The sequence below is a fragment of the Conger conger genome, chromosome 14 (genome assembly GCF_963514075.1).
Source record: "Conger conger chromosome 14, fConCon1.1, whole genome shotgun sequence".
Classification (NCBI taxonomy): Eukaryota; Metazoa; Chordata; class Actinopteri; order Anguilliformes; family Congridae; genus Conger; species Conger conger.
In genome coordinates, this window is record NC_083773.1 from 38,002,917 (window position 1) to 38,028,751 (window position 25,835).

Sequence of the window (25,835 nt, forward strand, 5' to 3'; positions counted from 1 at the left end):
TTTCAGTCCTCTACCTCTCCCTCTCCCTCTATTCTCAGTCCTTAACCTCTCCCTCTTTTTCAGTCCTCTACCTCTCCCTCTATTCTCAGTCATTAACCTCCCCCTCTTTTTCAGTCCTCTACCTCTCCCTCTATTCTCAGTCCTTAACCTCTCCCTCTTTTTCAGTCCTCTACCTCTGACTTATTTCTGTCCTTTACCTTTTTGCTCCTCTGATCACTGACAGATAAAAGAGAAAAAAAGAATGAAATATTACAAGAAGTGGCAAAACCATGGAAATGTGGAAGCTGAACATTTACAGAGACAATATTGCGCACTCATGTGACTACAGTTCTCAGTAATGGGTATTTCATTGCAGTTGTAATGAAAATAAAATAATTCACCACACAAGAGAAAATTAGTGTTAAGTTAATAGACACCAAGTATATAGTATTTAGTCAAATAGACAAAATGGCTATCACCACTGAAAACATTATCGTATGAATCCTGGTTAAATAATTATGAACTTGCTCACTAAATGAACCAAAAGGTTCTATGGCCACAACCTGGTGTAATACTGTCACCATAAGACATACCTGTATGCTCTCTACATCTGTGCCCAGTTGTTATTTAATTCGTCCCATGGACTTATATAGCCCTGTACTCTCCCTTCCTCCTCCTTCTCGCTTCACTCATTTGTTTACTCATTTATTTCACCTTTAAACCTTAAAACAGGTTTTTATCTCACCAGAAATGCAATGACCAAATTTCTAAAGTATGTACAGCAAATGTTTTGCTGGAACATGCTGGTAGGTAAACAATGTTCTTATTAATATACTGCCACATGACACAGTTGTATGGTGCAGAGCACACAGGCTGACATCCTGAGCGGTTATCTCCGTTTTGTAAAAGAAGGGACACTTTGGGCTGTTAAAGAACTGGTGATCTATAAATCTCCTAACTACAGATTATACAATATCAAAATGACTCTCCAAATGTGTTAAAGGCCCAATTTTGAATGCTGTTGAATGCTTTACAAAAAGCCAAAAAATACAAAGCTTTTATATAGTTTATCATTAATCCTAATGAAGATAACCGTGACGCTCTTCATAAAAAGCACTTTTAAAGGATCATTTGTATTTAGTGTCAGACTGACAGTACAGTGGTGTGAAAAAGTGTTTGCCCCCTTCCTGATTTCTTATTTTTTTGCATGTTTGTCACACTTAAATGTTTCAGATCATCAAACAAATTTAAATATTAGTCAAAGACAACACAAGTAAACACAAAATGCTGTTTTTAAATTATTATTATTATTATTATTATTATTATTATTATTATTATATATAATTATTATTATTGTTTTTATTATTAAGGAAGAAAACAAATCCAAACCTACATGGCCCTGTGTGAAAAAGTGATTGCCCCCTAAACCTAATAACTGGTTGGGCCACCCTTAGCAGCAACACCTGCAATCAAGCGTTTGCGATAACTTGCAATGAGTCTCATACAGTACTGTGGAGGAATTTTGGCCCACTCATCTTTGCAGAATTGTTGTAATTCAGCCACAAGCCTTAATGTTCTTCTTGCTCAGCAGTGGTTTTCGTCTTGGAACTCTGCCATGCAGGCCATTTTTGCCCAGTCTCTTTCTTATGGTCATGAACACTGACCTTAACTGAGGCAAGTGAGGCCTGCAGTTCTTTGGATGTTGTTGTGGGGTCTTTTGTGACCTCTTGGATGAGTCGTCGCTGCGCTCTTGGGGTAATTTTGGTCGGCCAGCCACTCCTGGGAAGGTTCACCACTGTTCCATGTTTTCGCCATTTGTGGATAATGGCTCTCTCTGTGGTTCGCTGGAGTCCCAAAGCTTTAGAAATGGCTTTATAACCTTTTCCAGACTGATAGATCTCAATTACTTTCTTTCTCATTTGTTCCTGAATTTCTTTAGATCTCGGCATGATGTCTAGCATTTGAGGATCATTTGGTCTACTTCACTTTGTCAGGCAGGTCCTATTTAAGTGATTTCTTGATTGAGAACAGGTATGGCAGTAATCAGGCCTGGGTGTGGCTAGAGGAATTGAACTCAGGTTTGATAACCCGGTCTCCCAGCGTGTGCCATCAAGCCCCTCCAGCTGGTCCAGAATGCTGCAGCCCGCCTGATCACCAGTCAGCCCAGGTCGGCTCATGTCACCCCGCTCCTCATTAGCCTCCACTGGCTTCCTATTGCCGCACGCATCCGTTTCAAGGCCCTAGTGTTGGCATTTCAGGCTGCTAAGGGGACTGCCCCACCGTACATACAATCCTTGATCACTCCCTACTCCCCAGCTAGACCACTCCGGTCTGCCAGCTCTGGTCGCCTTATGGTTCCCTCTCTACGTGCACCTGGCGGTCGAGCTGCACGTTCACGCCTGTTTTCCGTTCTGGTTCCTCAGTGGTGGAATGACTTGCCTACCACTGTCAGAACAGCAGAATCCCTCCCCCTATTTCGACCCACTCAAAACCCACCTTTTCTACCTTAGTCCTCCCTCCTGATTTCCCCTGCCCCTCCTTTCTGATATCCCTATCCTTGTCTAAATAAAAAAAATGCACTTATGATGACAACTATGTTTAGAACAGCATTTCATGTGTATTTTGCTAGTTCTGGATGTGATGCTTCGACTTATGGTCTTATGGTAGAACCTATGCACTTGTAAGTCGCTTTGGATTAAAAGCGTCTGTCAAATGACTGAAATGAAAATGATAAACCACAGTTATGTTTTAACAGGGGGGGCAATCACTTTTTCACACAGGGCCATGTAGGTTTGGATTTGTTTTCTCCCTTAATAATAAAAACCTTCATTTAAAAACTGCATTTTGTGTTTACTTGTGTTGTCTTTGACTAATATTTAAATTTGTTTGATGATCTGAAACATTTAAGTGTGACAAACATGCAAAAAAATAAGAAATCATGAACACTTTTTCATACCATTGTACTTCCTTGTTCATCTTCCGTCTTCCACATTTCATTTTTCTTTGTTTTATATAACATATATTTTGGAGTCCTTGCTCAGCTCTTAAACTCGACCCCCTGCGACCCTGTTTAGGATAAGCGGGTTAAGATAATGGATGGATGGATGGATGGAACTCAAAATACAAGATTATACACTTACCGAGCACTTTATTAGGTATTTATTAACTTATTTAACTTATTTTTCAGACTTCTACTGCTGTCGCCTATCCACTTAAACTTATGATGCATTGTGTGTTCAGAGATGCTCTTCTGCATCCCACTTTTGTAATGGAGTGGTTATTTGCATTAATGTCAACCTCCTGTCAGCTTTGGCCAGTCTGGCATTTCTCCTCTGACCTCTCATTAACAAGGCGTTTCTGTCTGCAGAACTTCTTTGCAAACTCTAGAGACTAGTGTGCGTGAAAATCGATCCACGGTCTAAGTAACTTAGATTTTCCCCAACTGATGGTTGATGTCTACATTAACTGAAGCTCTTTACATGATTGTATGCGTTGCACTGCTGCCACACAATTGGCTGATTAGATAATCGCATGAATAAATAGGTGTAATAAAGTAATGTTCCTAATAAAGTGCTCGGTGAGTGTATATATAACGTTAAGACTGCAAACTAATTAATGATGAACTTATTCACGAAATGAACAAAAAGGTTATCTGACCACAACCTGGTGGCAATTCACAATAATAACTACTAGACATACCTGTGTGCTCTCTGCACCTGTGCCTAGGTCTTCTTTCATTGCTTCCGTTCCTTTCATTCCCTCCATCTTATAAGCCCTCTACTCATCCCTCCTCCTCCCTTCCCTCCTACCTATACTGCATCATTTAATTTTAAACACATAAAAACAGGTTTTTATCTTATCAGAAATGTATGGACCACATTCCAAAGCATGTACTGGATGTGCTGGATCATGCTGGCATTACAATAATGTTCTTGTTATTATCCTGGCACAGGACAGGGAAGGACAGAATACAGTATGTGGTCACAGGGTTAAACTCAGTGAAACTGCAACAGTCGCGCAGATATCCTCCTGCCAGGCACCAGGAGGAGATGGGTTGCCATCTGAGTTTTATGGGGAGGACTTTCATCATGTGCAGCTGGAGTCCTTTCAGGGGAGCCTGCTCCCTGCTAGCCACCAATGGGCCATTCTCTCCCTTTTACCAAAGACATTTGGGACTGTCATACAGAATAGTCACTAGCCAGTAGGTTTTGCAAAGATAGCCACTTGGAAAACAAGCAGAAGAATAATGTTTGGGATGCTGGCTGCTTGCCTCAGGATTACTATGGCAGTTACTATGGCTATACTCCCTGCACTATATACTCACTCTTTTGTAGCCTTAGACTTACCTTAGAGTATTTGTCCATCTGGTCAGAGCGGTCAGGTCCTTTTTGGTCCCTTTTACTACATCTTCAGTAACTGGTCGTTGAGATTAGGATCTCTCTGTCTTTCGCTTATAATCAGTAATGGCTTTGGCATGAAGTCACTGGCACCTGGGCAGGGCTGGGCACTCTGGGAGTAATCAGCGGGAGACGAGGCTTAGAGATGCTTGCCAGTGTGGAGGACAGTAACTGGTGGGTACATTCTAATGGGAGTGATCAATGATTGTCAATAAAGACAGAAGTATCATGAAGTGAGGTGGCACGGATGGTGCAGTGGGTAGCACTGTTGCCTCACAGCAAGGAGGTCCTGGGTTCGAATCCCCGTCGGCCAGGGCCTCTCTGTGCGGAGTTTGCATGTTCTCCCCATGTCTGTGTGGGTTTCCTCCGGGTACTCCGGTTTCCTCCCACAGTCCAAAGACATGCAGGTTAGGCTGATTGGAGAGTCTAAATTGCCCATAGGTATGAGTGTGTGAGTGAATGGTGTGTGTGCCTTGCGATGGACTGGCGACCTGTCCAGCGTGTATTCCTGCCTTTCGCCCAATGTATGCTGGGATAGGCTCCAGCCCCCCTGTGACCCTGTTCAGGATAAGCGGGTTAAGATGATGGATGCATGGATGGTATCATGAAGTGGCTTTAGTTCTCTAGTTTTAGAGTTCTCTTGGAGAAGCTCTCCCTCTGTACATTGTAGCTGATTGGACCTCTCTTGGTCATCTCTCGTCTTGGGGTTCCTAAGTTTGTTACTGGAGAGTTGGTCACCACATCAGACAGATTTCCCGACTGGACCACTGGGCTATAGGAGTTTGCTAGCCATCTAGCTATAGCAGGTCCACCTGTTACCACCTTGAATTTCGCTCTTCTCAAAAAACTTCCAAAAATTCCAAAAATCAATCCAATTTTGATAACTTGGTGACCTTTCTGTTGGTCTGTTTTCTCTAGAGATCCTCTTTTGTGTTTTATGGCATTTTAATTGTCTTTGGTGTTTGTTGGGAGACAGACAGATTTGTGTATTACAAAAACTTCACATATGCATGTTAATGTCCGCAGGAAGCTTCCATTGTTTTACAGACAACCAATAAAACACAGCGGTAGAAATTGCAGCCTATAGGGCAACCCTGTATAACGAATGACCAATCAGAGGTCACACTGTATTTAGCACCCAAATTTGAATACATGCAAATGTACTTGTATAAAGTCCCCGAACTCCAATGGTTCGATGGATACTTTTGTGTGAATCCTTCATGCTGGCTTCCTGCAATAAATACTTTCCTGACTCAAGACACAAACATCGGATTTGCTGCTTCCTGAGAAAACGGTCACTTTAATTATTTGGTAAAACTTTGTGTTACCAACAGTGGTGTTCACTCATCTATGCTATTTTCTTAACTACTGACACTGACAACTATCTACGGTTAGCTTCATCATTCTGCATCGTCACACAAAATAGACCCTTGACTTTGGACAATGACATAAACAGGCATGTTTCCCAGCAATATTATCAGAAAAGAAGACACTACTTCTTTCAAAGAATGTACACTACCACTGAAATGAAACGTGTGCACGTGTGACTAGGAACAGTTACAGATCTAGAACGATAATTGAAGTATGTACCTCCATGCATTTTCGGTTCAATGTAACATGATATCTCTGATGCCATGTCTGCTGGTCACATTTTGGCTTGATCTTGTCACAATTGCAATGCAGTTGGTACACACTGATTAGGTTATGTTGCACCAAAAATGCATCTTTGCATTATATCTTCCAGATAATAACAAAAATAACAAAAATAATTGGTCCCGTAATATCATCCAAAATCAGGTTTCGAGAAAATCGACTGCAAAGATAGAAATGGTAAATTATTATACTGATTTCACCATACCCATGGCATAACAAACAAAATAATGTGTATTCTCTTTGAAATGTATGAATTTGCCTTTATGTTCAGATGTGGATATTTTTATTCTGCGATTAAATTAAAGGAGAGACCTAAAAGGAAATAAGGTGCAAGGCATCCTGGGGTTTGTCTTCATTGTCTCCAGAGAAGGTGTTCTCATCGTTGGGAGGTGGCTGGGCGGAGCGTCTTCTCTGATTGGCCAATCTGCGCCAGCAGATATAGACATAGGCCGGGTGAATGAATGGCGCCAGGCACAGGATGCACAGGGCTATGTTTATCTGCAGAGGGAGGAAGAGAAGAGACTGGAACAGCTGTGCATGTATTATTTGTCAGAACAGATCTGGGTCAAATATGTATTTAAAATACTTTGGTTTTATTATACTGGTTTAATGTATTTCAGAAAATTATTTGCCATAGACCTTTTGGACTCTTTCAAATCCCTGCTCCCTCTCATGTTGCCTTGAAATGGCAGCTGCATTTTCATATTTCACATTCAATTCAATTAAATTCAAATAGCCTTACTGGCATGACAAAATCATGGTAGCGTTTCATCGAATAACAAGCGTCCTCTCGCTGCGGGTCCAAGGCTGCAGGCTGTATTTCCCTATTCCTGTGTATTTTGACTCTGTTCTCTTTCCGTAGTCCTGTCATCTTGTTATTCGTTTCACCTGAGTCTTGTTACCTGTTCCCCACTTTCACGCCTGTTCATCATTTCAGATCATTACATCTGTGCATTTATAGCGATGGTTCTGGGGAGCTCCCTGGCATTCAGGGTTTAGGTTTCTTTCTCGCCCCTGTCTGGTTGCTCTCGCTGTCTGCTGTGTTGCGTGCTACCTGGCGGTTATCTCTAACTTCAGTAGTAGGTGGGGTGTACCTATTGCCCTCCAGTTGGAGGAGGAGGGGTGTAATCAGTTTGTAATATGCACTGGCACCCTGTTTGGGTGCTGACTCTCCTGTGTGTGTAAAGGTGGGGTGTAAGCAGTGTGCGTGCATGAGCACTGTGTCACCTGGAGGTGTATGACAGTGTACAGAATGTTCAGCTGTAAGACAATGATCTGGAATTTGAGGAATTTTAAAACAAGAACATTCAACAACAGCTTTGCAAGAAATATCACCATACACCATACCCATTTTGTTTATTTTTCTTTCATTGGCACTTGATCAGTTACGCTGTGTCATTTTTCAAGTGTGGTTCACGTTAGCCGAAGAATGACATTCATCTCATTCAAAAGCTATGCAGGAACCTCGTTAGCCTGGGCTAGGTTCAGGGCTCTGTTCCCCTTTTATCACCCTGGGCTGGGCTCCCTTCTCCATAATGGTGCCGCCCTTATTCACTGCAGTACCTCTTCCCTGCTCGCCTCGTATTAATAGCTCTGTCACCTCTAGCGGAGCTAGAAGTTTATATTCTCACTGGCATATGTTTTGTTTAGTCACTATTGAACCATTCCCTAACTAGGTGTTCGGTTCTCCTTGACCTGTGGTCTCTAAGTTCGGTAGTCGCAAAGAGAACAAAAATTATAAATCATCTGATCAAATTACAAGCAGACATATGCCTAATACAAGAAACTCACTGAAGAGAATCCGAAAATCAGAAATTGAAAACCCCACAATTTAATTAATTATACAATTCTAAGAAAAGAGGTGTGTCGATTTTAATGAACATAAAAGTTCCATTAATCCATAGCACTACCATCTCTGATCCTGAAGGGCAATATGTTATCATCAACGCCTCCATTAACAACAACAACTTAACTATTGCAAACATATACACACCCAATAATGATGACCCTGCTTTCTTCCATTCATTCTTCGATTTGTAGGAGAAAATTCACAGAACAAGGTCTTCTTCCTCTGTTTATGACAAATCAATCACAAGTCAAAATCAGACTAAACCGCCAAACCATTAGAATTGAGCATGCTGGTTCCTCCAAAACTCTCAAAGCTTCATGCCAAAAATATACCAATATGTATGCAGCCTATAATCAATGTAAATCACATGTATGCTGCCTATGGGCTAACTTTGGCAAAGACAGTTTGCAGAACAGCTGTATGCCTGTACAATGCGATAAGAACATTTATTTTTAAATATAGCCTGTGATGTCATGCCAATTATTTTTGATGAGAACACATTTGTGGAAGACAGTTGGTATGCCTGTACGATGAGATAAGAGCAATTGCTTTCGTAAGATCAAGCTGACAAAACAAACGGCATGTTTAAAGAAAACAGTTATTTTTAGAAAATAGCATACGAAGCGAAATTATAATTTGGGCGATTGCCACAATGATGAATCATTGGGACAGGAGCAGCTGGTATTTCTGAGGAGGAGTTATGTTGAAAGAAGTGTATAAAATGTGTGTGAAACCAACAATCGAGGTCCACTTCTGCAGAACTGGTCCGGCTTTGTGCACTTGTGCTAATAACGTCTGATTTTCCTGAAGAGCTTGCTTTCCCTCGTGGGGTTGCTTTGCTACAAATTAGAGATTGGACTTTGAATTCTGTTGTTTCTTAGACACGACAGATTCACTATCCAGCTTATCCGATTGTACGATCATAATTGGCGGTGACTTCAATACAGTTATTAATCCCACTCTAGATAGATCATCCTTAAGCCTACTTAACTGGCACTCCACAGAAACATTAAAACAATACATAAGTGATTTTGTTCTTGGCGACAGCTGGCGACTGAAAAATCAGAGAATATTCACACTTTTCAGCGCCCCATTAATCATTCTCTCATACTGACTTTTTTCTTACCAGTACCAGTTACTCAATTATAACCGATATTTCAAATTCCAAAATTCATCCCATCATAATTAGTGATCATGCCCCTGTGTCATTTAATTTAAACACCAAACAAACTCAAACAATCCATCATGGAGATGGAGATTTAACACTTCTTGCTTAAAGATCCTGAATCAATACAATTTTCAGAAGAGAGTGGGCATCCTTCATGGAAATAAACGATTATCTCATCCACTGTACTTTGGGAAACCGCAATGGTGGTATTAAGAGGAGTAATTATATCATACTCATCATACAAGAAAAAACAGGAACAGGAACTCAAAAAAAAAATCGGGAAAATATCTGGCAAACCAACTCAAGCAAAACAAAGAGAAATTAATTATACCAGTAGGAAAAAAAAAAGAGAGAGACACATTTCGTGAATTTTACAGCAAATAATATACCCCTGACAAGGATCCAGACTCAACAGATATGAACACCTTCCTTAATAACCTTAAATTACCCCAATTTAATAAAGAACAAGCAGACAAACTCAACACACCATTAACACCCAAGGAACTCCATACAGCACTCAATAAGATGCCAAACCATAAAGCTCCATTACCTGATGGCTTTCCTGCTGAGTTCTATACACATTTTTGGAAAACAATCTTACCACTATTTTTTCGAATGGTCCTTATATTAAACATTACTCAACAACTCCTCCTCACATAAACACAGCCCCCATCTCAGTACTACTGAAACCTGATAAAGACCCAACTCTCTACTCCAGCTGCTGCCCCCTATCACTCATCAACACGGACCTAAACATTATCTGTAAAGCACTAGCCACCAGAATGGAAACCGTTCACTCATCACTAATCCATCCAGATCAAACCGGATTCATCAAAGGCCGACACTCATCAAATAGCATGCGCAGATTATTTAATTTAATTCATGTATCAAAACAAAACACTAATTGTACCATTAGACACAGGAAAAGCTTTTGATTGAGTAAACTGGAAGTTCTTATTTGGAACGCTATGCAAATTTGGTTTCGGAGAATCGTTCATTCATTGGATAAGAATTCTGTATAGTACACCAATGGCCACAGTTGTTACTCATGGATTAACATCACAGAGTTTCACACTGCACAGCGATACCAGGCAAGGATGCCCACTCTCTCCATCGCTTTTTGCTCTGTTCATCGAACCCCTTGCCGCTGCAATAGGTCAAAACATCAACATCAAGGGAATCCAAACCCTCAACACTCACCACAAGATTAGCCTCTACACCGGTGATGTGCTGCTGTATCTACAAGAACCATCAAACTCTCTACAAGAAACCATGATGTTCATTAATTCATTCTGCAACATTTCCGACTATGCTATAAATTGGACAAAATCAACAATTCTACCCAATATATGGTGATGACTGGAATGCTGCAGCTCAAAACCCACCCCTCCCCATTCCCACAACATTAAGTATCTGGGTGTAAACATTTCTGTCTGACTGTCAGAGTGGTTTCACCTAAACTTCACTCCATTAATAAAAACAACAGAAGATGACTTAAGCTGCTGATAAACGTACCCCTCCCATTAATTGGCAGAATAGCTACTGTAAAAATCATATTTCCACAAATGTATTACCTCTTCACAATGACTCTGACCCAGCCCACCACAAAATGGTTTAATTCACTAAACTCCATAACAAGAAAGTTCTACTGGAAAAACACCCCGAATCAAATTGGTCACATTGCGAAGCACAAAACTCAAGGAGGATTAGAAGCCCCAAATTTTCAGAATTATTATCTGGCAAATCAACTACAATATATCACCATTTGGATTCACCCAAACCAACAGAAAAACTCATAGTTAGAAATAGAATAATCACAATGTAAAGACATCTCAGTCTCCGATTTACCATTTCTCAACAACACCATAAAACACCATAATTGCTTTAATAACACCGTAATTTCAACAACCCTGACAGCGTGGTGGAAAATCAACAAAATCTTCAAATCTTCAATGAAACCCTGGAAACCCTTCAACACATGGAAACAAAGTGGTGTCACACACCTCCAACATCTTTTCCAGAATAATGAATTCATTACTTTTCAGAATTTGCTCCAGAAGTTCAACATCGGGAAAGAACAATACCTTCAATGCCTCCAATTAAAGTCTATTCTAAAATCTAAAATCTAAAATCAATATATAACAATTTACTCCCACCCCCACTAGTAGAAGAAATCAGCAAAATCTCCAACCCAAGGAAAATTCTTTCAAAATATCCACCATAGACTCAACAAATCAACAGGAACACCTTCACAATGACTAACAATACTAACTTGCAACTAATACAGTGCAAAGTCATCCACAGAGCACATATCACTCAGCACAAGATGTATAGGATGGGACACACAGACTATGACGCATGCTCACACTGCATACTAAACACACCAGACAATGACCTCCACCCCACCTGGCTCTGCCCACCAACTCAACGCTTTTGGCAAGTTATCAAAAGAATTCATCTCATTTTGAGCCGCAGCATTCCAGTATCCCTCTGCCTGCTCGGATCTCTCAGTAATGAAACCACCAATCCAAAACTCAAAACCAATACTCAGCGCCTTATCTGTCACCAAGAAAATTATCCTGCTAAACTGGAAAAGTCGAAATGCATTAAACATCACACAATGGTTAAACCTCCTCAAAGAACACGTATCCATGGAACAAATTACACTCCGGCACCAAACCTCATTCTTTAAAACAGTTTGGGGCCCCTTCATCATCTCATTAGACTTGCCTGTCAACTAATCCCACCAACACACACACACACACACGCACACTAGAAAACATTCACTAAAATATATATATAAGTCTTGTGTAGCACACCAAAGTCAAGATTTCATAAAGTCACCTGTTTGGCGAACATTTTCTTAATAGAACACTACGAAAAGACGGCAGGCTCTGTTGCGTTTGTCACTGTCAGCTTTCCAAAACAGTGCACGAGAGCATGGAACTGTATAATAACACTTTATATTTTTGATGCTTTAACTTGTGGAAGAACCTATGCACTTGAAAGTTGCTTTGGATTAAAAGCATCTGCCGAATTACTAAAATGTCAAATATTAAAAAAAATATTACGCGTTATATTCAAAGACTGTGGGAACAGTGTTGTGGTTTAAGGTTGTTTGCTGCTGCAATTCCTCTCTTGACCATTAGGAGTCCGAAATTACCTATTGTACCTCTAAAGCAGTCAAACTCCAGTGCGGGAGGTCCACAGAGTCTGCAGATTTGTTATTTATTATATGTTGGAAGTATTAACTTAAATGCATTGACTTAAGTTAAGCACGAGTGCCAAAAGACAATAAATAAATAAAATAAAATAAAATAAAAAGTTTGGTAGTCGCCATGGTGTACCTATTGCTTGTTCGCCTTGTTCATTGTATTCCGGCATCATGAGTTGAGTCAATAAGGGAGCAATATAGTGCCCTTCTGTATGGCAACTTAGGATGTAATATACAGTACTGTGCAAAAGTCTTAGGCACCTGTATAACATTCTGTACAGATAAGATTCTTTCAAAAATAATTCAATGAAAGGTCCTTCTCTGAGATAGCCAATGCTGTCCTGCAGAAACACATATATATATCTTTGGCACCCTAGACTTTATATAGTATAGGGTGCCAAAGACTTCTGCACAGTATTTTGCTTTAGGGGATTATTATTTTTTTTTTGGTGCAGTGGGTAGCACTGCCGCCTCACAGCAAGGAGGTCCTGGGTTCGAATCCCCGTCGGCCGGGGCCTCTCTGTGCGGAGTTTGCATGTTCTCCCCGTGTCTGCGTGGGTTTCCTCCGGGTACTCCGGTTTCCTCCCACAGTCCAAAGACATGCACGTTAGGCTGATTGGAGAGTCTAAATTGCCCGTAGGTATGAGTGTATGAGTGTGTGAGTGTGTGAGTGAATGGTGTGTGTGCCCTGCGATGGACTGGCGACCTGTCCAGGGTGTATTCCTGCCTTTTGCCCAATGTATGCTGGGATAGGCTCCAGCCCCCCTGCGACCCTGTTCAGGATAAGCGGGTTCAGATAATGGATGGATGGATGGATGGATTTTTTGGTTTGGGATATAAATATACATGCTGTGACTGGATGCTGGGTGTGGAGCACAGTGGTGAGGTACTCACATATAAGGGGTCTCCATCCAACACCTCATTCACCAGGATGATGCAGGGGAATTGCAGGAGCAACACCAGGGTCGACAGAACAAATAACAGACCAAACAGCTTCCCTAAGTGGCAGACTGGAAAGCTTTAAAGACCACAGGAGAGGGAGATTAGAAGAAAATGTGTGAATGGTATGAGAGGGGGGAAAAGAGGCAAGAGGGGAATCAATGGGAATGAGGTGAGAGAGTGGTTAAATTGTGAGACACATCCTAGCTGCACTGCTGCTCATAATAATCATAATAATCAAAAACTTATTCAGAGAACTCAGGATATGTGTTACGCTCACAACAGAGATCAGCACAAGGCTGGAAACACACATTAGGCATCATTTAACGTGAGCCAAACAAATTTGACTGTAAATCATTCGGAAATGCATTTACACAAACAATGTGGGATCTATCAATGTTTTCAGTGTGTCAGTTTGTTAGTAGGATCGGAATGGATTTCACAAGTGCTCTGAACTGTTAGCATCAGGTGCATAAATAAAAAAAACACGGTTGTAAAGCTTGTTTAGTGCTTCTTATGATTCCATTCATACATATTTTGTTTAGATTTGAAAATGAGTGGAAAAATTATTTTAATTAATAAGACAATTGAATATTATAATTATTTATATCATATAAAACTTTATTCAACATTAAAATGGGTAGTTTCATTTAGGTAATCCTGATGTTTCTCAACTCCTGCTCTGCCACCGCCCTACAACCTGTGCCCTTGACCCTATCCCCTCTTCCCTTCTCCAAACTATCACACCTGACATTCTCCCATTTGTCACCTCCCTTGTCAACTCCTCCCTGTCTTCCGGCTGTTTTCCGGCATCCTCCAAGAGGGCCCACATCACTCCGCTGCTAAAAAAGCCTACTCTGGATCCCTCCATCATCCAGAACTACCGCCCAGTATCTCTTCTTCCTTTTCTTTCTAAAACTATAGAACGAGCTGCTTCTACTCAACTTTCTTCTTTCTTTTCTAACAACAACCTGCTAGACCCCCATCAGTCTGGCTTCAGATCGGGCCACTCGACAGAGACTGCGCTCCTCTCCGTCAGTGAGTCACAGGTTGCCTGGGCTGGTTCGGTATCGACACCTCGGCCCCTCGCCACAGGAGTTCCCCAGGGCTCAGTCCTAGGCCCGCATCTTTTTTCTCTTTACACTCGCTCCCTTGGCCCTGTGATCACTGCACATGGGCGATCCTACCACTGCTACCCGGACGATACCCAACTCTTCGTCTCGTTCCCGCCGTCTAATACGCAGGTTTCAGCCCATATCTCTGCTTGCCTGAGGGACATCCAGAGCTGGATGGACAACCACCATCTAAAGCTCAACCCAGGCAAGACTGAAATGATATTCATCCCTGCTAAAACCTCTCCCCATTTGGATCTCTCCATTTCCCTCAGGGATACCACACTCACGCCGTCACCCAGTGCAAGGAACCTCGGAGTGGTGATGGACAGCAGACTGTCCCTTTCCGAGAACATTGCGGCGGTTACCCCGGTCTTGCAGGTTCTTCCTATACAACATACGGAGAATCCGCCCCTTTCTCACCCCCTACTCGACCCAGCTCCTGGTCCAAGCGATGGCTCTGTCCCGCCTGGACTACTGCAATTCCCTCTTGGCTGGCCTCCCAGCGTCCGCCATCAGACCCCTCCAACTCATCCAGAATGCAGCAGCTCGTCTGGTCTTCAACCTTCCCAAATACTCACACGTCACCCCCCTGCTTACTTCCCTCCACTGGCTGCCTGTCATGGCTCGCATCAAATTCAAAACATTGGTGCTAGCCTTCTAAGCAGTTAAAGGGTCTTCCCCAGCTTATCTACAAAAAATCATCAGACCCTACACCCCTGCCAGACCTCTTCGTTCAGCCTCCACAGGCCGCTTGGCACCTCCCCCTCTCCGAACCTCCACCTCACGCTCACGACTACTGTCTGTTCTGGCTCCACGGTGGTGGAACGAACTCCCCGTTGAGGTCAGAACTGTAGAATCTCTCCCCACCTTCAAGCGCAAGCTGAAGACACACCTCTTCAAGCAGCACTCCCCGTCCCTCCCTACCTCCCTGTGAACCTTAATTGTTGTCTCTGTGATGTGCTTTGTGTATCGGTATTTTTAGTTGGCTAGGTAAGCAGTGTTTGGATAGTTCACTTTGGTCACTTTTGCTCTGTTTGTTTGTTTATTTGTTCTCAAAAAAAAAAAAAAAAAAAAGGCCCTCGTCCTTATCTTTGTTGTACAGGTAGCAGTTGAAATTGTACTTCCCTCTAGGGTCTTTCAGCAAACTTATCCCTGGTTATGGGTATGCACTTTGTTGTACGTCGCTCTGGATAAGAGCGTCTGCCAAATGCCAATAATGTAATGTAATCTAATGATTCATTATAATGCTTAATTTGAGTAGAATATAAATTCCATAAAACATGTAAACAAAGCTAACAGAGAAGGTTCTGAGAACATTCAGCAACATTACCTATAATACTTCCAACATTTTTAGAATGTTGCACGGAAGAGAAATTACATTCATTATTACTGGTTGAAACTATTGGGCCTACTGGAAACTATTCCGTAATGATATGCAAATGAAAGGAAAGCTTTTGGAGACTTTATTAGAGCAGTTATTACTTAGAGAACAGCTAGCAGCTTTTTCATGCTCATTTGTTCCATGTGGAGATTAAAAGATAACAAGTCTCAATCATATATTGTAAAAGTATTTCTCAATAGGTAGTGAGGTAAATGCTGGAATGCTGAACAATGCATGCAAATGGTTATTTCTCTCAAGTGAGCAACACCTTGATGCGAAGCCATGACAGGCAGCCACTGGACGGAAGTAAGCAGGGGGGTGATGTGAGAGTGTTTGTGAAGGTTGAAGACCAGACGAGCTGCTGCATTCTGGATAAGTTGGAGGGGTCTGATGGCAGATGCTGGAAGGCCAGCCAGGAGAGAGTTGCAGTAGTCCAGTCGGGTCAAATCCATCCAGGACCAGGAGCTGGGTCGAGTAAGGGGTGAGAAAGGGACGGATTCTCCAGATGTTGTATAGGAGGAATCTGCATGACTGCCACAATGTTCTCAGATAGTGACAGTCTGTTGTCCATCACCGCGCCGAGGTTCCTTGCATGGGGCGATGGCGTCACTGAGGTATCCCCTAGGGAAATGGAGAGATCCAGAGAGGTTAGAGCAGGAATTAAGATCATTTCAGTCTTACCTGGGTTGAGCTTTAGATGGTGGTTGTCCATCCAGCTCTGTATCAGAAATCAGAATGTGAGTGATATCAGACATGCAAAGGGAATGATTCAAACACAGTATATCCATGTGAAATAATGTGTATAATGTGTATAATGATAAGTTTTTTTGTCAGGTTTTGTCCATCACATTTAACACTGCAGTTTGCAGATGACTAGAATGAGAAGCCTTGTGTTAATAGAGGGAATACTGGGCTAGCTGTCATCTCTCTGATTAATGTTATATTTTCTCCAGGCCATCATTCAAACTCTTTTTCTCCATAATTATTTTCATCACAGAAATTGTTTTTCTGTTGTCCTAATTTAGTACGTTTGATCATATTTACCTACAGATGTAATTTCAGCACTGAAAAGCTGCCTCTCCCAACAGCCCCTTCTTCCCCCGCACTGCATGTCACTCAGATACAGAGCCATTTTGATAAAGTGCAGGTGAGCAGAAGAAAGGCTCTTGTGTGATAAGACAGGGGAAACCCAGTGGATTGACACCCTCCCACTGATCGGTTCTGCGGCCAATTATGCGCTCCCTTGTGGGGCTGCTCCAAACAGTCAGCACTGGCCAGGTCTGAGTTCAACACCAGACTAGTTTCCGCTGTTATTGTACTGTAGTGCTTTTACATCGGGAGCAACAGTAGAACTCTGTCTCCTTCATGTGGTTGTAGAGTGTAATGGCAGAATCTAATGTTAGTACTAGTGACCCCTTTGGGGTTGTTCAAAGTCACAGATCCCATTAATAGATCACAAGTCTTCCATTCTGGAAATGTGTTTATTATTTTACTTTTTCTTTTTGTTTAACCTGCCACTGTGGGCTGGTGGATGGAAAAACTCACTTTAAATTTTTTTTACCAGACCAGACCTTTGTTTCTGCAGGAAAATCACAGACCACAGTCTCTGGCAGCCTTTCACACCACTAGCCAGTAATATCCTCCACTTCTCATTAAGACTCTGTTCCTTTTTTAACCTTGCTTCAGCCTGTAATATCCTCCACTTCTCATTAAGACTCTGTTCCTTTTTTAACCTCGCTTCAGTCAGCACCACTGTTGTCAAAGTAAGACTCTTTATAACAATCTGAGAAGGCAACACAGGTATGTTTGGCAGTGTGGCTCTGTTCTGGAAGACCTCCTGGCATGGATGGAGAAGACCGGCAGGAGGCAGCAGACACCCCCCAGAGGGGTACACACAGAACGGATCCGGCAGCACAGGACACGGTTATTTGTTAACAGCGTATCTTTGGATGTGGGAGGAAACCCATGCAGACATGGGGGAGAACATGCAACTTCACACAGAAAGGCTCTGTTTGGATTTGAATCTGGGATGTTCTTGTTGTGAGGTGACAGTGCTATCCACTGGACCACCGTGCTGCACATATACGATACTCTATTAAACATGAGGGAGGAGCAGGGGTGGAGGGGTTTTGGACTAGCAGTCTGTGGTGAGCATACATGGTTTAGACTAGCAGTCTGTGGTGAGCATATGTAACAGGTGAGAAATTGCCTGAGTCCGAGGTGGGATTTGAACCCCGGCCTCTCACTTGTCCAAATATTTGTTGAACGAAAGCGTTACCAGTCAGCTAAAGACGAACTCGCCTCTAGCCAAGGGCAACAACGTTCTTTTGAATTTGATGGTTACGTCATCGGGGAGTGTTGTCGCGATAACCTGCTACCAGCCTTCGCTTTCATGGTTTAGACTAGCAGTCTGTAGTGAGCATACATGGTTTAGGCTAGCAGTCTGTATTGAGCATACATGGTTTAGACTAGCAGTCTGTAGTGAGCATACATGGTTTACACATGCAGTCTGTAGTGAGCATACATGGTTTAGACTAGCAGTCAGCTTCCCCTGCTGCCCCCCCACCACAGGTCCCGGATCCACCCACCACAAACAACCAGGACACAGGGATAAGGTAAGCAGAGTCTTTTAAAACCGCTCATGACTGGGCAGCCACCCTGCTCTGACCCCCACTCCTGTCTCCATCACCCCCCTGCTCGTGTGGTGGCCTCACCCACCGAATAACCCCAGGCCATATGGGGATCAACACACCGGGAAGAGGGCGATTCACACACTCTTACACATGCACACACAGAGGCACACACACTCACACACACACACAAAATATTATCTGGACTTCGTTTATACTTACAACTAAGTTAACTGCAACCCTTATGCTGAAGGCAAACTAACTACCAACAGGATTAGCTTCCAAGAGGGCGAAAACCCCCCCAAAAAAACCTTTTCAGCTTGATAGGGTCTGATTATCTAACCGGCATACAGCCGAGTGCTAACAAAGGAAAAAAGGGGGAAATTCCCTCTCTGTCCCCTAATGGCAACAAAGGTTTTCACCTTAAAAGCCATTGTTATAAGCCTTGAGCAAAGTGGGCAGGCACTCTAGCCACCGGCCCCGTTCGCCCTCCTGGAGAGACCCCAGGAGAGACAGCAGGGTTTGGTTAAACTGCTTGCAGGCCCCATTGCCCTGCTACTGGTAGGGGATAGTGCGGGTCTTAGTACACCCATAGAACTCACAGAATGAACCCCCAGTGCTGCACAATGCTGGTCCATGGCCACCAGCTCTAGCGGATAGGAGGTGGAGAAGGGGACCAGTACCTCCACTGCCGGCCGTCGTTCCCCAACCCCAGCCAGTAGAACCACTGACGCAGGACAACTTCCACCTTGTTGGCTCCCAGGTGGCCCAAGGCCTGATGGTACCACTGCTGGACAAAGTCAAGCAAAAGCACCTGCCACAGTGGCCCATCCAGTAGGGGTTCTTCCAACAGGCGGTACAGGATCCTACCCACAACCAAATCCCTCCACCACGTGAGGGACTGGTCGGTTCTGCAGTGGGAGGATGACCATCTCTGGCTGAGTGGGTATGGCAGGGGGAGCTGGTGGGAGGAGCGGAGGTTGGCCCCACCGGAGGAGAGAAGGTGGTGGAGGGAGTGGGAGCAGTTGCGGGTAGAGGTGGGGATCCTGTACCGCTGGTAGATGGGCCACTGTGGCAGGTGCTTTTGCCCCTGAGGCGTCTAGCAGTGGTACCATCAGGCCTTGGGCCACCTGTGAGCCAACAAGGTGGAGGTTGTCCTGCGTTGGTGGTTCTACTGGCTGGAGGTGGACGCCATGCTTGGTGCAGCCCCGAGCGACTCCTCTCAGCCCCGAGGTCTCCCTGTCCGATCAGCTGCAGTCGGTGTATGTGTTCCGGTCCGAAGGAGGTCAGGAGGAGTGGACCCTACACCGGACCGACCTGTGTGCCTACCCTGCTGTCCATCACCACTCCGAGGTTCCTTGCACTGGGTGACGGCGTGAGTGTGGTATCCCTGAGGGAAATGGAGAGATCCAAATGGGGAGAGGTTTTAGCAGGGATGAATATCATTTCAGTCTTGCCTGGGTTGAGCTTTAGATGGTGGTTGTCCATCCAGCTCTGGATGTCCCTCAGGCAAGCAGAGATATGGGCTGAAACCTGCGTATCAGACGGCGGGAACGAGACGAAGAGTTGACCCTACCCCCACAGCAACCCCTTGCGGCGGAAGGGGGTAGCACAGGTGGATTTGTTCCAACCCGAGTTAGAAAGGGCCCCAACGGATTTTGGCTCCGCCCAGCTGCAAGACCCCCTCCTCGCCCAGGCCTGGAGAGCAGCCGCCTACATTGAGGGCGTCCCACAAGGTGGGGTGAGTAGACCGGCCTCCCCGTATTTCAAAGTGCAGAATGGCTTGCTATATCGAACCTGTACCGTTAACCAGGGAGAGATAGATCAGCTACTGGTACCCCAGACCCACACCTCCAAGGTGCTCTATCTCGCCCACACCCACCTGTTGGGGGCCCACCTGGGACGAGAGAAGACGTACGAGCGGATCCTGTCCCTGTTCTATTGGCCCAGCATCAAACGAGCCGTGGAGGACGGCGGAGTGTCAACTTCACAGCCCCGGGGTGACGTATCGCAATCCACTAATCCCTCTCCCCATTATAGATGTGCCCTTCCACCGAATCGCCATTGGATCCCAGGTGGTGAGGATGCTGGACCTGGGGATAATAGAGGAATCCCAAAGCGCCTGGTCCAGCCCGGTAGTATTGGTCCCAAAACCGGACGGAAGTTGGCGGTTTTGTAATGACTTCCGGCGGCTGAATGAAATCTCACGGTATGACACCTACCCCATGCCCCGGGTAGACGAGCTGATCGAGCGGCTGGGACCCGCTCGCTACATCAGTACTCTGGACCTCACCCAGGAGTACTGGCAGGTACCTCTGACCCCGCAGGCAAGGGAGAAGACGGCCTTCGCCACCCCAGACGGCCTGTTCCAGTACATGGCCACTCCAAATGGAGTTTTTATCGGAGCTAAGAAATGAAATGTTAAGACTGGCAGATACCATTGATAGTGGTAATGTACCACTCAATAATATTATAGAAACAGTGGAAGACTTTGTAGACAGCGTTGTAGAAATTGGCGGAAAGGAGTATCGCGGACCTGCTGCGTGAAGCAGCAGATCGAATTGAACGGCAAACAGGAGATGGTTAGTAGGCTAATGTAGCTAGCTACATTAATCCTAAAATCGAGCTTGTGTAGACACACCAAAGAGGCAAGCAACATCTGCTGGTTTAATGCCACTCAGGATGTACGTTTCCAACACCTCAAGAGGAATCTCATAAGAGGGTTGTCCTACACTTCTCCCTTGTTGATTTTCTTTTGCAGCACGATGCAGAATCGTCTGCAGGTTGCTCCACACAACCTCGTCCTCAGTCAGTGCTGCAATTTCTACAACGCTGTCTACAAAGTCTTCCACTGTTTCTATAATATTATTGAGTGGTACATTACCACTATCAATGGTATCTGCCAGTCTTAACATTTCATTTCTTAGCTCCGATAAAAACTCCATTTTGGTACCTAGCTAACCGATAGTATAGTCACACTTGTAAAGAACTTGTAGACAATCCAATCCCAGCATAGGCCACTGCAGTCCAATCAGAACAGCTAGCCCAACTGAAACCCACCCCCTTATTTGCATGTTGGAGCATGAAATCCTTATATAAATATATCCTTAAATAAATCCATAAATAAATCCATAAATATATTGTTAAATAAAAGTGTCAATAAATGATTAAATAAATAAATAAATAAATAAATAAATAGGTAAATAAATAAATAAATAAATAAATAAAATGGTAAATAAATGATTAAATAAATAAATAAATGTATTTATTTCCGTATATATTGAAGTATTTATTGATGGATTTAATGAAGGATTTATTTATTAATATGTCACAAAGCGTCCTCCATAAGAAATGGGTTGGTTTCAACAAATGAATATGATGTGCTATGTTGGCTACGACAGACAGTGACGCTTACATTGATGTTACCATTAGGTAAATTAACATGAACTAAGATGGACACTGCATGGTTAACATCAGCTAAACTCTAGTTAGTGACAGGGGGTTAAGTTGTGGCAGTGTAAGTGGATGTGTATAGTTACAGAGCTACGTTTCTTTCAAACGAGCGGGCAACATTTTAAAACCGTATTATTTTAACGATTTACCTATCCAGACTGCAGATAGTGACTGCTAAACACATTGCTAATTGCAATTAGCTGAATTCCATTTAGTTAGCAAGGATCTAGCTATATTCTGCATATGTGCACATGTATAAGTATAATACTGTTTTTACAAAACAATAAAATAGGAAGTTAAAATAAGAATTATTTCTTTGGTGAGTAGCCGTATAAGCGGTAATGCCTACAATGCATTCCAAGTCAGCGTGAAAAACACATTCGATGACGTAACCAACAATCAACAATAAAATGAATTGGCAACTATTCGTTGCACTCCTAATTACTGACGGTCCAGTAACTATAGTCAGTGAACGACTATAGTAAGACTTGGCTTCATAGTTGTATTGCTCTAACAGTGTAGTGGCATATATTGTAGTCCTGTAGCTCAACTGGTAGCGCATGGCACCCACTGGTGATGGAATCAATTCCCACTGGTGCCAGCCGTCCTGAAAAATGTATGAGCTCATGGTATTGTAACGTGCTTTGAATAAAAGTATTCATCAAATAGTATTCAAATGCAATGCTGGAGCGTGAGCTATGGATAGTGATCAGACTTTTAGTTTTTATCCACGCCCATCCAGTAACACCACCAGCCGCCACTGTTATATCAAATAAATTATATTCGTAAAGAACATATGTCACAAAGACAGTTTACAGAAGCAGGAAAGAAGAAGCCAACACGGTCATGTTTGTTTTATTATTTAACAAACATGACCAATATTTTCATTAACCACTCAGTGGGGGAAAGAATGGACCCTCATAAAACAGTAGGCCTGAGACATTGTGAGTGTTAATTTTGGGGATGTCTAAGAGGAGCCTGGGGTTGGTCTTCATTGTCTCCAGAGAAGGCGTTCTCATCGTTGGGAGGTGGCTGGGCGGAGCGTCTTCTCTGATTGGCCAGTCTGCTCCAGCGGATATAGACATAGGCCGGATGAATGAACGTGGCCAGGCACAGGATGCACAGGGCTATGTTTATCTGCAGAGGGAGAAAGAGAAGAGACTGGAACACTCATTTGCATGTATTTGTCAAAACTAGAGTTGCAAAGGAAGAGAATTTTCCAGGAAAGTTGGAGACCTACAGAATTTTCTGAAATTGTCAGCAATGTTCCTGGAATTTGGGGAATTTTCATTCTCATGACACTATACAAATTGTTTGGATTCTCCAGAGCACATTAAGCTAGCTTAATCTGACAATTGAAGACAATTAAAATGATTTTTTCAATTGGTACAACCTGTTAATACTTTTAATAAGGCAATTACTATTATATGGGTATTACCGGTATTTGTCATTTTTTGTCATTAAACAAATGAAATAATATTAGAAAACTAATTAGCCTTGGTCAAGCAAGTCAATTACATTTTTTAAAAGTTATGTTTCACCTCATTTTAGTCAAAGAACGAAGATAGTGGACACACAACAAAGGAGTTTAGGATTGGTTATGTAGAATATTAAAATTTTATTTATTTATTTATTTAAATTAAAAGTTAGTTATTTCCTACCTTCTGGGGCATTAAACCCTTCAAACAATAAGGGTTAAGAACTAGAGGTCATTTAGGCCAATAATGAGAGTAATCTTAAATTAAGATTTCTCTGAACAGTTAATAAAAAGGGCTACAAAAAGGCAAATTCCAAAGCTTCGAAAGAAAATACATATTAAAAGTCCTCTTCAAGGACCTAATTTAAGAGCTACAAGAATAAATATTCTGAAATGCCACAATTTTATATTTGGAATCACACGATTAATATGTGGCTGAATGAGTTGCAGATGTTCTTTTTGGAAAGACTGTAAAAGAGACCATAGCAATAGTCTACCTGGAGACATGGATCAGTTTCTCTTCGACAAGAAACCTCTGATTCTTGATATATTCTTAAAATAATAGAAGACTGATTTGCTTAATTATTTGTTCATATTTTTTATTGCTTTAATATGGGTGCTTAAGTGAAAATCTGAATCAATTTTCACACCCAAGATTTCTGTCTTTCTGAGTGACTTTTAGCCTTTCGAGCCCTGGACTGAAGGAGAACACAAACTTCAAGTCTTGCTTATTTGGTGCCAAATAAAATGATCTCTGCTTTGTCTTTGTTTAAATGAAGAACATGTTGGCACAGCCAATTGTTTATTTGTTCTATGCATTGACACATTGAGTCTATGGGACCATAGTCATTCAGAGAGATAGCCAAGTAAATTTGATTGTCATCTGCATCGCTACTGCATGGTAAGCAAATGTGTTGTCTCACATGATTTGGCCCAATGGGACCATATAGAGACTGAATAAGAGAGGCCCAATAATTGAGCCTTGGGGGATTCTATATGTCATGGTTGTTCGCTCGGATGCATAATCAGTATCAAATAATAATCAGCTGCACTAAGATCCAGTAACACTTGAATCTGTATTCAGATTAATAGAATTTATTACTTTTATAAGTGCTGTTTTAAGTACTATGGTGGGATTGGACACCTGACTGAAATTGTAAACAGCTTTTTCAATAATCTTACTTTTGAATGGGAGATTTGACATGGGTTTGTAATTGCTTAGTATGGGAGTGTCCAGTTTGCTTTTTTTTAAGAGGGGCCACAGTCTTTAATGCCAGATGTAAGGAGAGCAGGCAGCCTAACCCCCTTATGGAGGAAAGCAGAATGGATGTACATAGAGATGTGATCACAGCACAGAAAGTTCCAGGGCAGGGAATCAAACCGACTGCGACCAGGTCTGCCTAACGTGTCACAATTACATTTGCTAATTCCAATGGAAAATATTCACAACTGAACGGTACAAATGTCATCAACGGCCGCCAAGTGAAGAGTGATTCATGTTATGATTCTCCTGTGAGTGGATGTTGGGTGTGTAGGTGTGGAGCATAGTGGTGCAGTACTCACGTATAAGGGGTCTCCATTCAACACCTCATTCACCAGGATGATGCAGGGGAATTGCAGGAGCAACACCGCAGACAATACAACGTTAACCACACCGATTAGCTTACCAAAGTGACAGACTGGAAAACTGTAGAGACAAGAGGAGAGTAAGCAGATGGATAGAGGACAGTTGAATGATAGGATAGTGGTGAAAGGGGAAAGAAGGGGGGTAAAATGGAGGAGGATGAGAAAGAACATGGCGGCACTGCTACTCATAACAATCATGACAATCAGAAACAACAGTTATTCTGAGATTGGCCCCAGGCTGGGAACACACAGTCATGATAAACAGTTCTGGAATGTGTGCCTCTGGATATATCCCTCTAGACTGCGGAATGAGCTCATCTGAATTTACATGGTCACTCACGCAATGCTGATGAAGGCTGCATTCCCTCCAGTCGAGAAGGCACGGTTGACCACTTGCAGGACAAAAGTCAGGTACTGCAGCGGGAGCACAGGTATGGTGGTGCAGATGGAGAATAAGAGGCACTGCAGGGCAATGAGGAAGAGGGAGGGCACCACAGAGCCCAGGTTACTCTCCTCTTCCGTCTCTCCTGTGACAGAGGCAAGAGCTGGGTTAGCAGAGTTAGAGGCAGCCACTAAACACTGAACCTGCCTCAATGTCCTGATCATGCTGGTTATAGGGTTACGGTCACAGGCCCTAAGTACATGCTGTACTAAGATTCTTTACTCGGTTATTTTTCAGCCTGGCTCCATTGTGTTTCTAATTGCATCAGCCACTGCCACAATAATCTATCCATTCAGAAACAGAAAGTCTTTTCATGAGAATAAAAGCTTCCTCTTTCACTGTGTTTGGGCTTCTGTAACTTTGCTGTAGTAATACTTTGAGTCATTTATGGAAAACAAACTACAAAGGGTTACCAGTATTATGTCAGTAGTTGGGAGGATTCAAGAATAGTAACCATTTTATTTTGGGAATGTCATTTTCAAGTTTTCAAGTGTCAAGAAAAGGGGCGATAC

At 42.9% G+C, this 25,835-nt stretch overlaps 1 protein-coding gene and 1 long non-coding RNA gene across 2 annotated transcripts in view; both read right to left on the bottom strand.

Annotated features, from left to right (window-relative positions):
- Positions 1–24: 24 nt before the first annotated feature.
- LOC133110532 (uncharacterized) lies at positions 25–592 on the bottom strand. The gene is made up of 3 exons (XR_009704858.1): positions 573–592; positions 123–216; positions 25–71 (listed from the first exon to the last, which is right to left on the bottom strand). It is a non-coding gene; the product is annotated as an uncharacterized LOC133110532 (long non-coding RNA).
- Positions 593–6,341: 5,749 nt separating this feature from the next.
- Positions 6,342–25,835, bottom strand: part of LOC133109469 (equilibrative nucleobase transporter 1-like) — a 28,249-nt gene continuing 8,755 nt past the window's right edge. Inside the window, exons 10-12 of the mRNA XM_061218792.1 lie at positions 25,222–25,408; positions 13,155–13,278; positions 6,342–6,527 (exon numbers count right to left, since the gene is read on the bottom strand). Coding sequence (XP_061074776.1) covers positions 6,342–6,527; positions 13,155–13,278; positions 25,222–25,408 — 497 coding nt within the window. The remainder of the gene's footprint in view (positions 6,528–13,154; positions 13,279–25,221; positions 25,409–25,835) is intronic.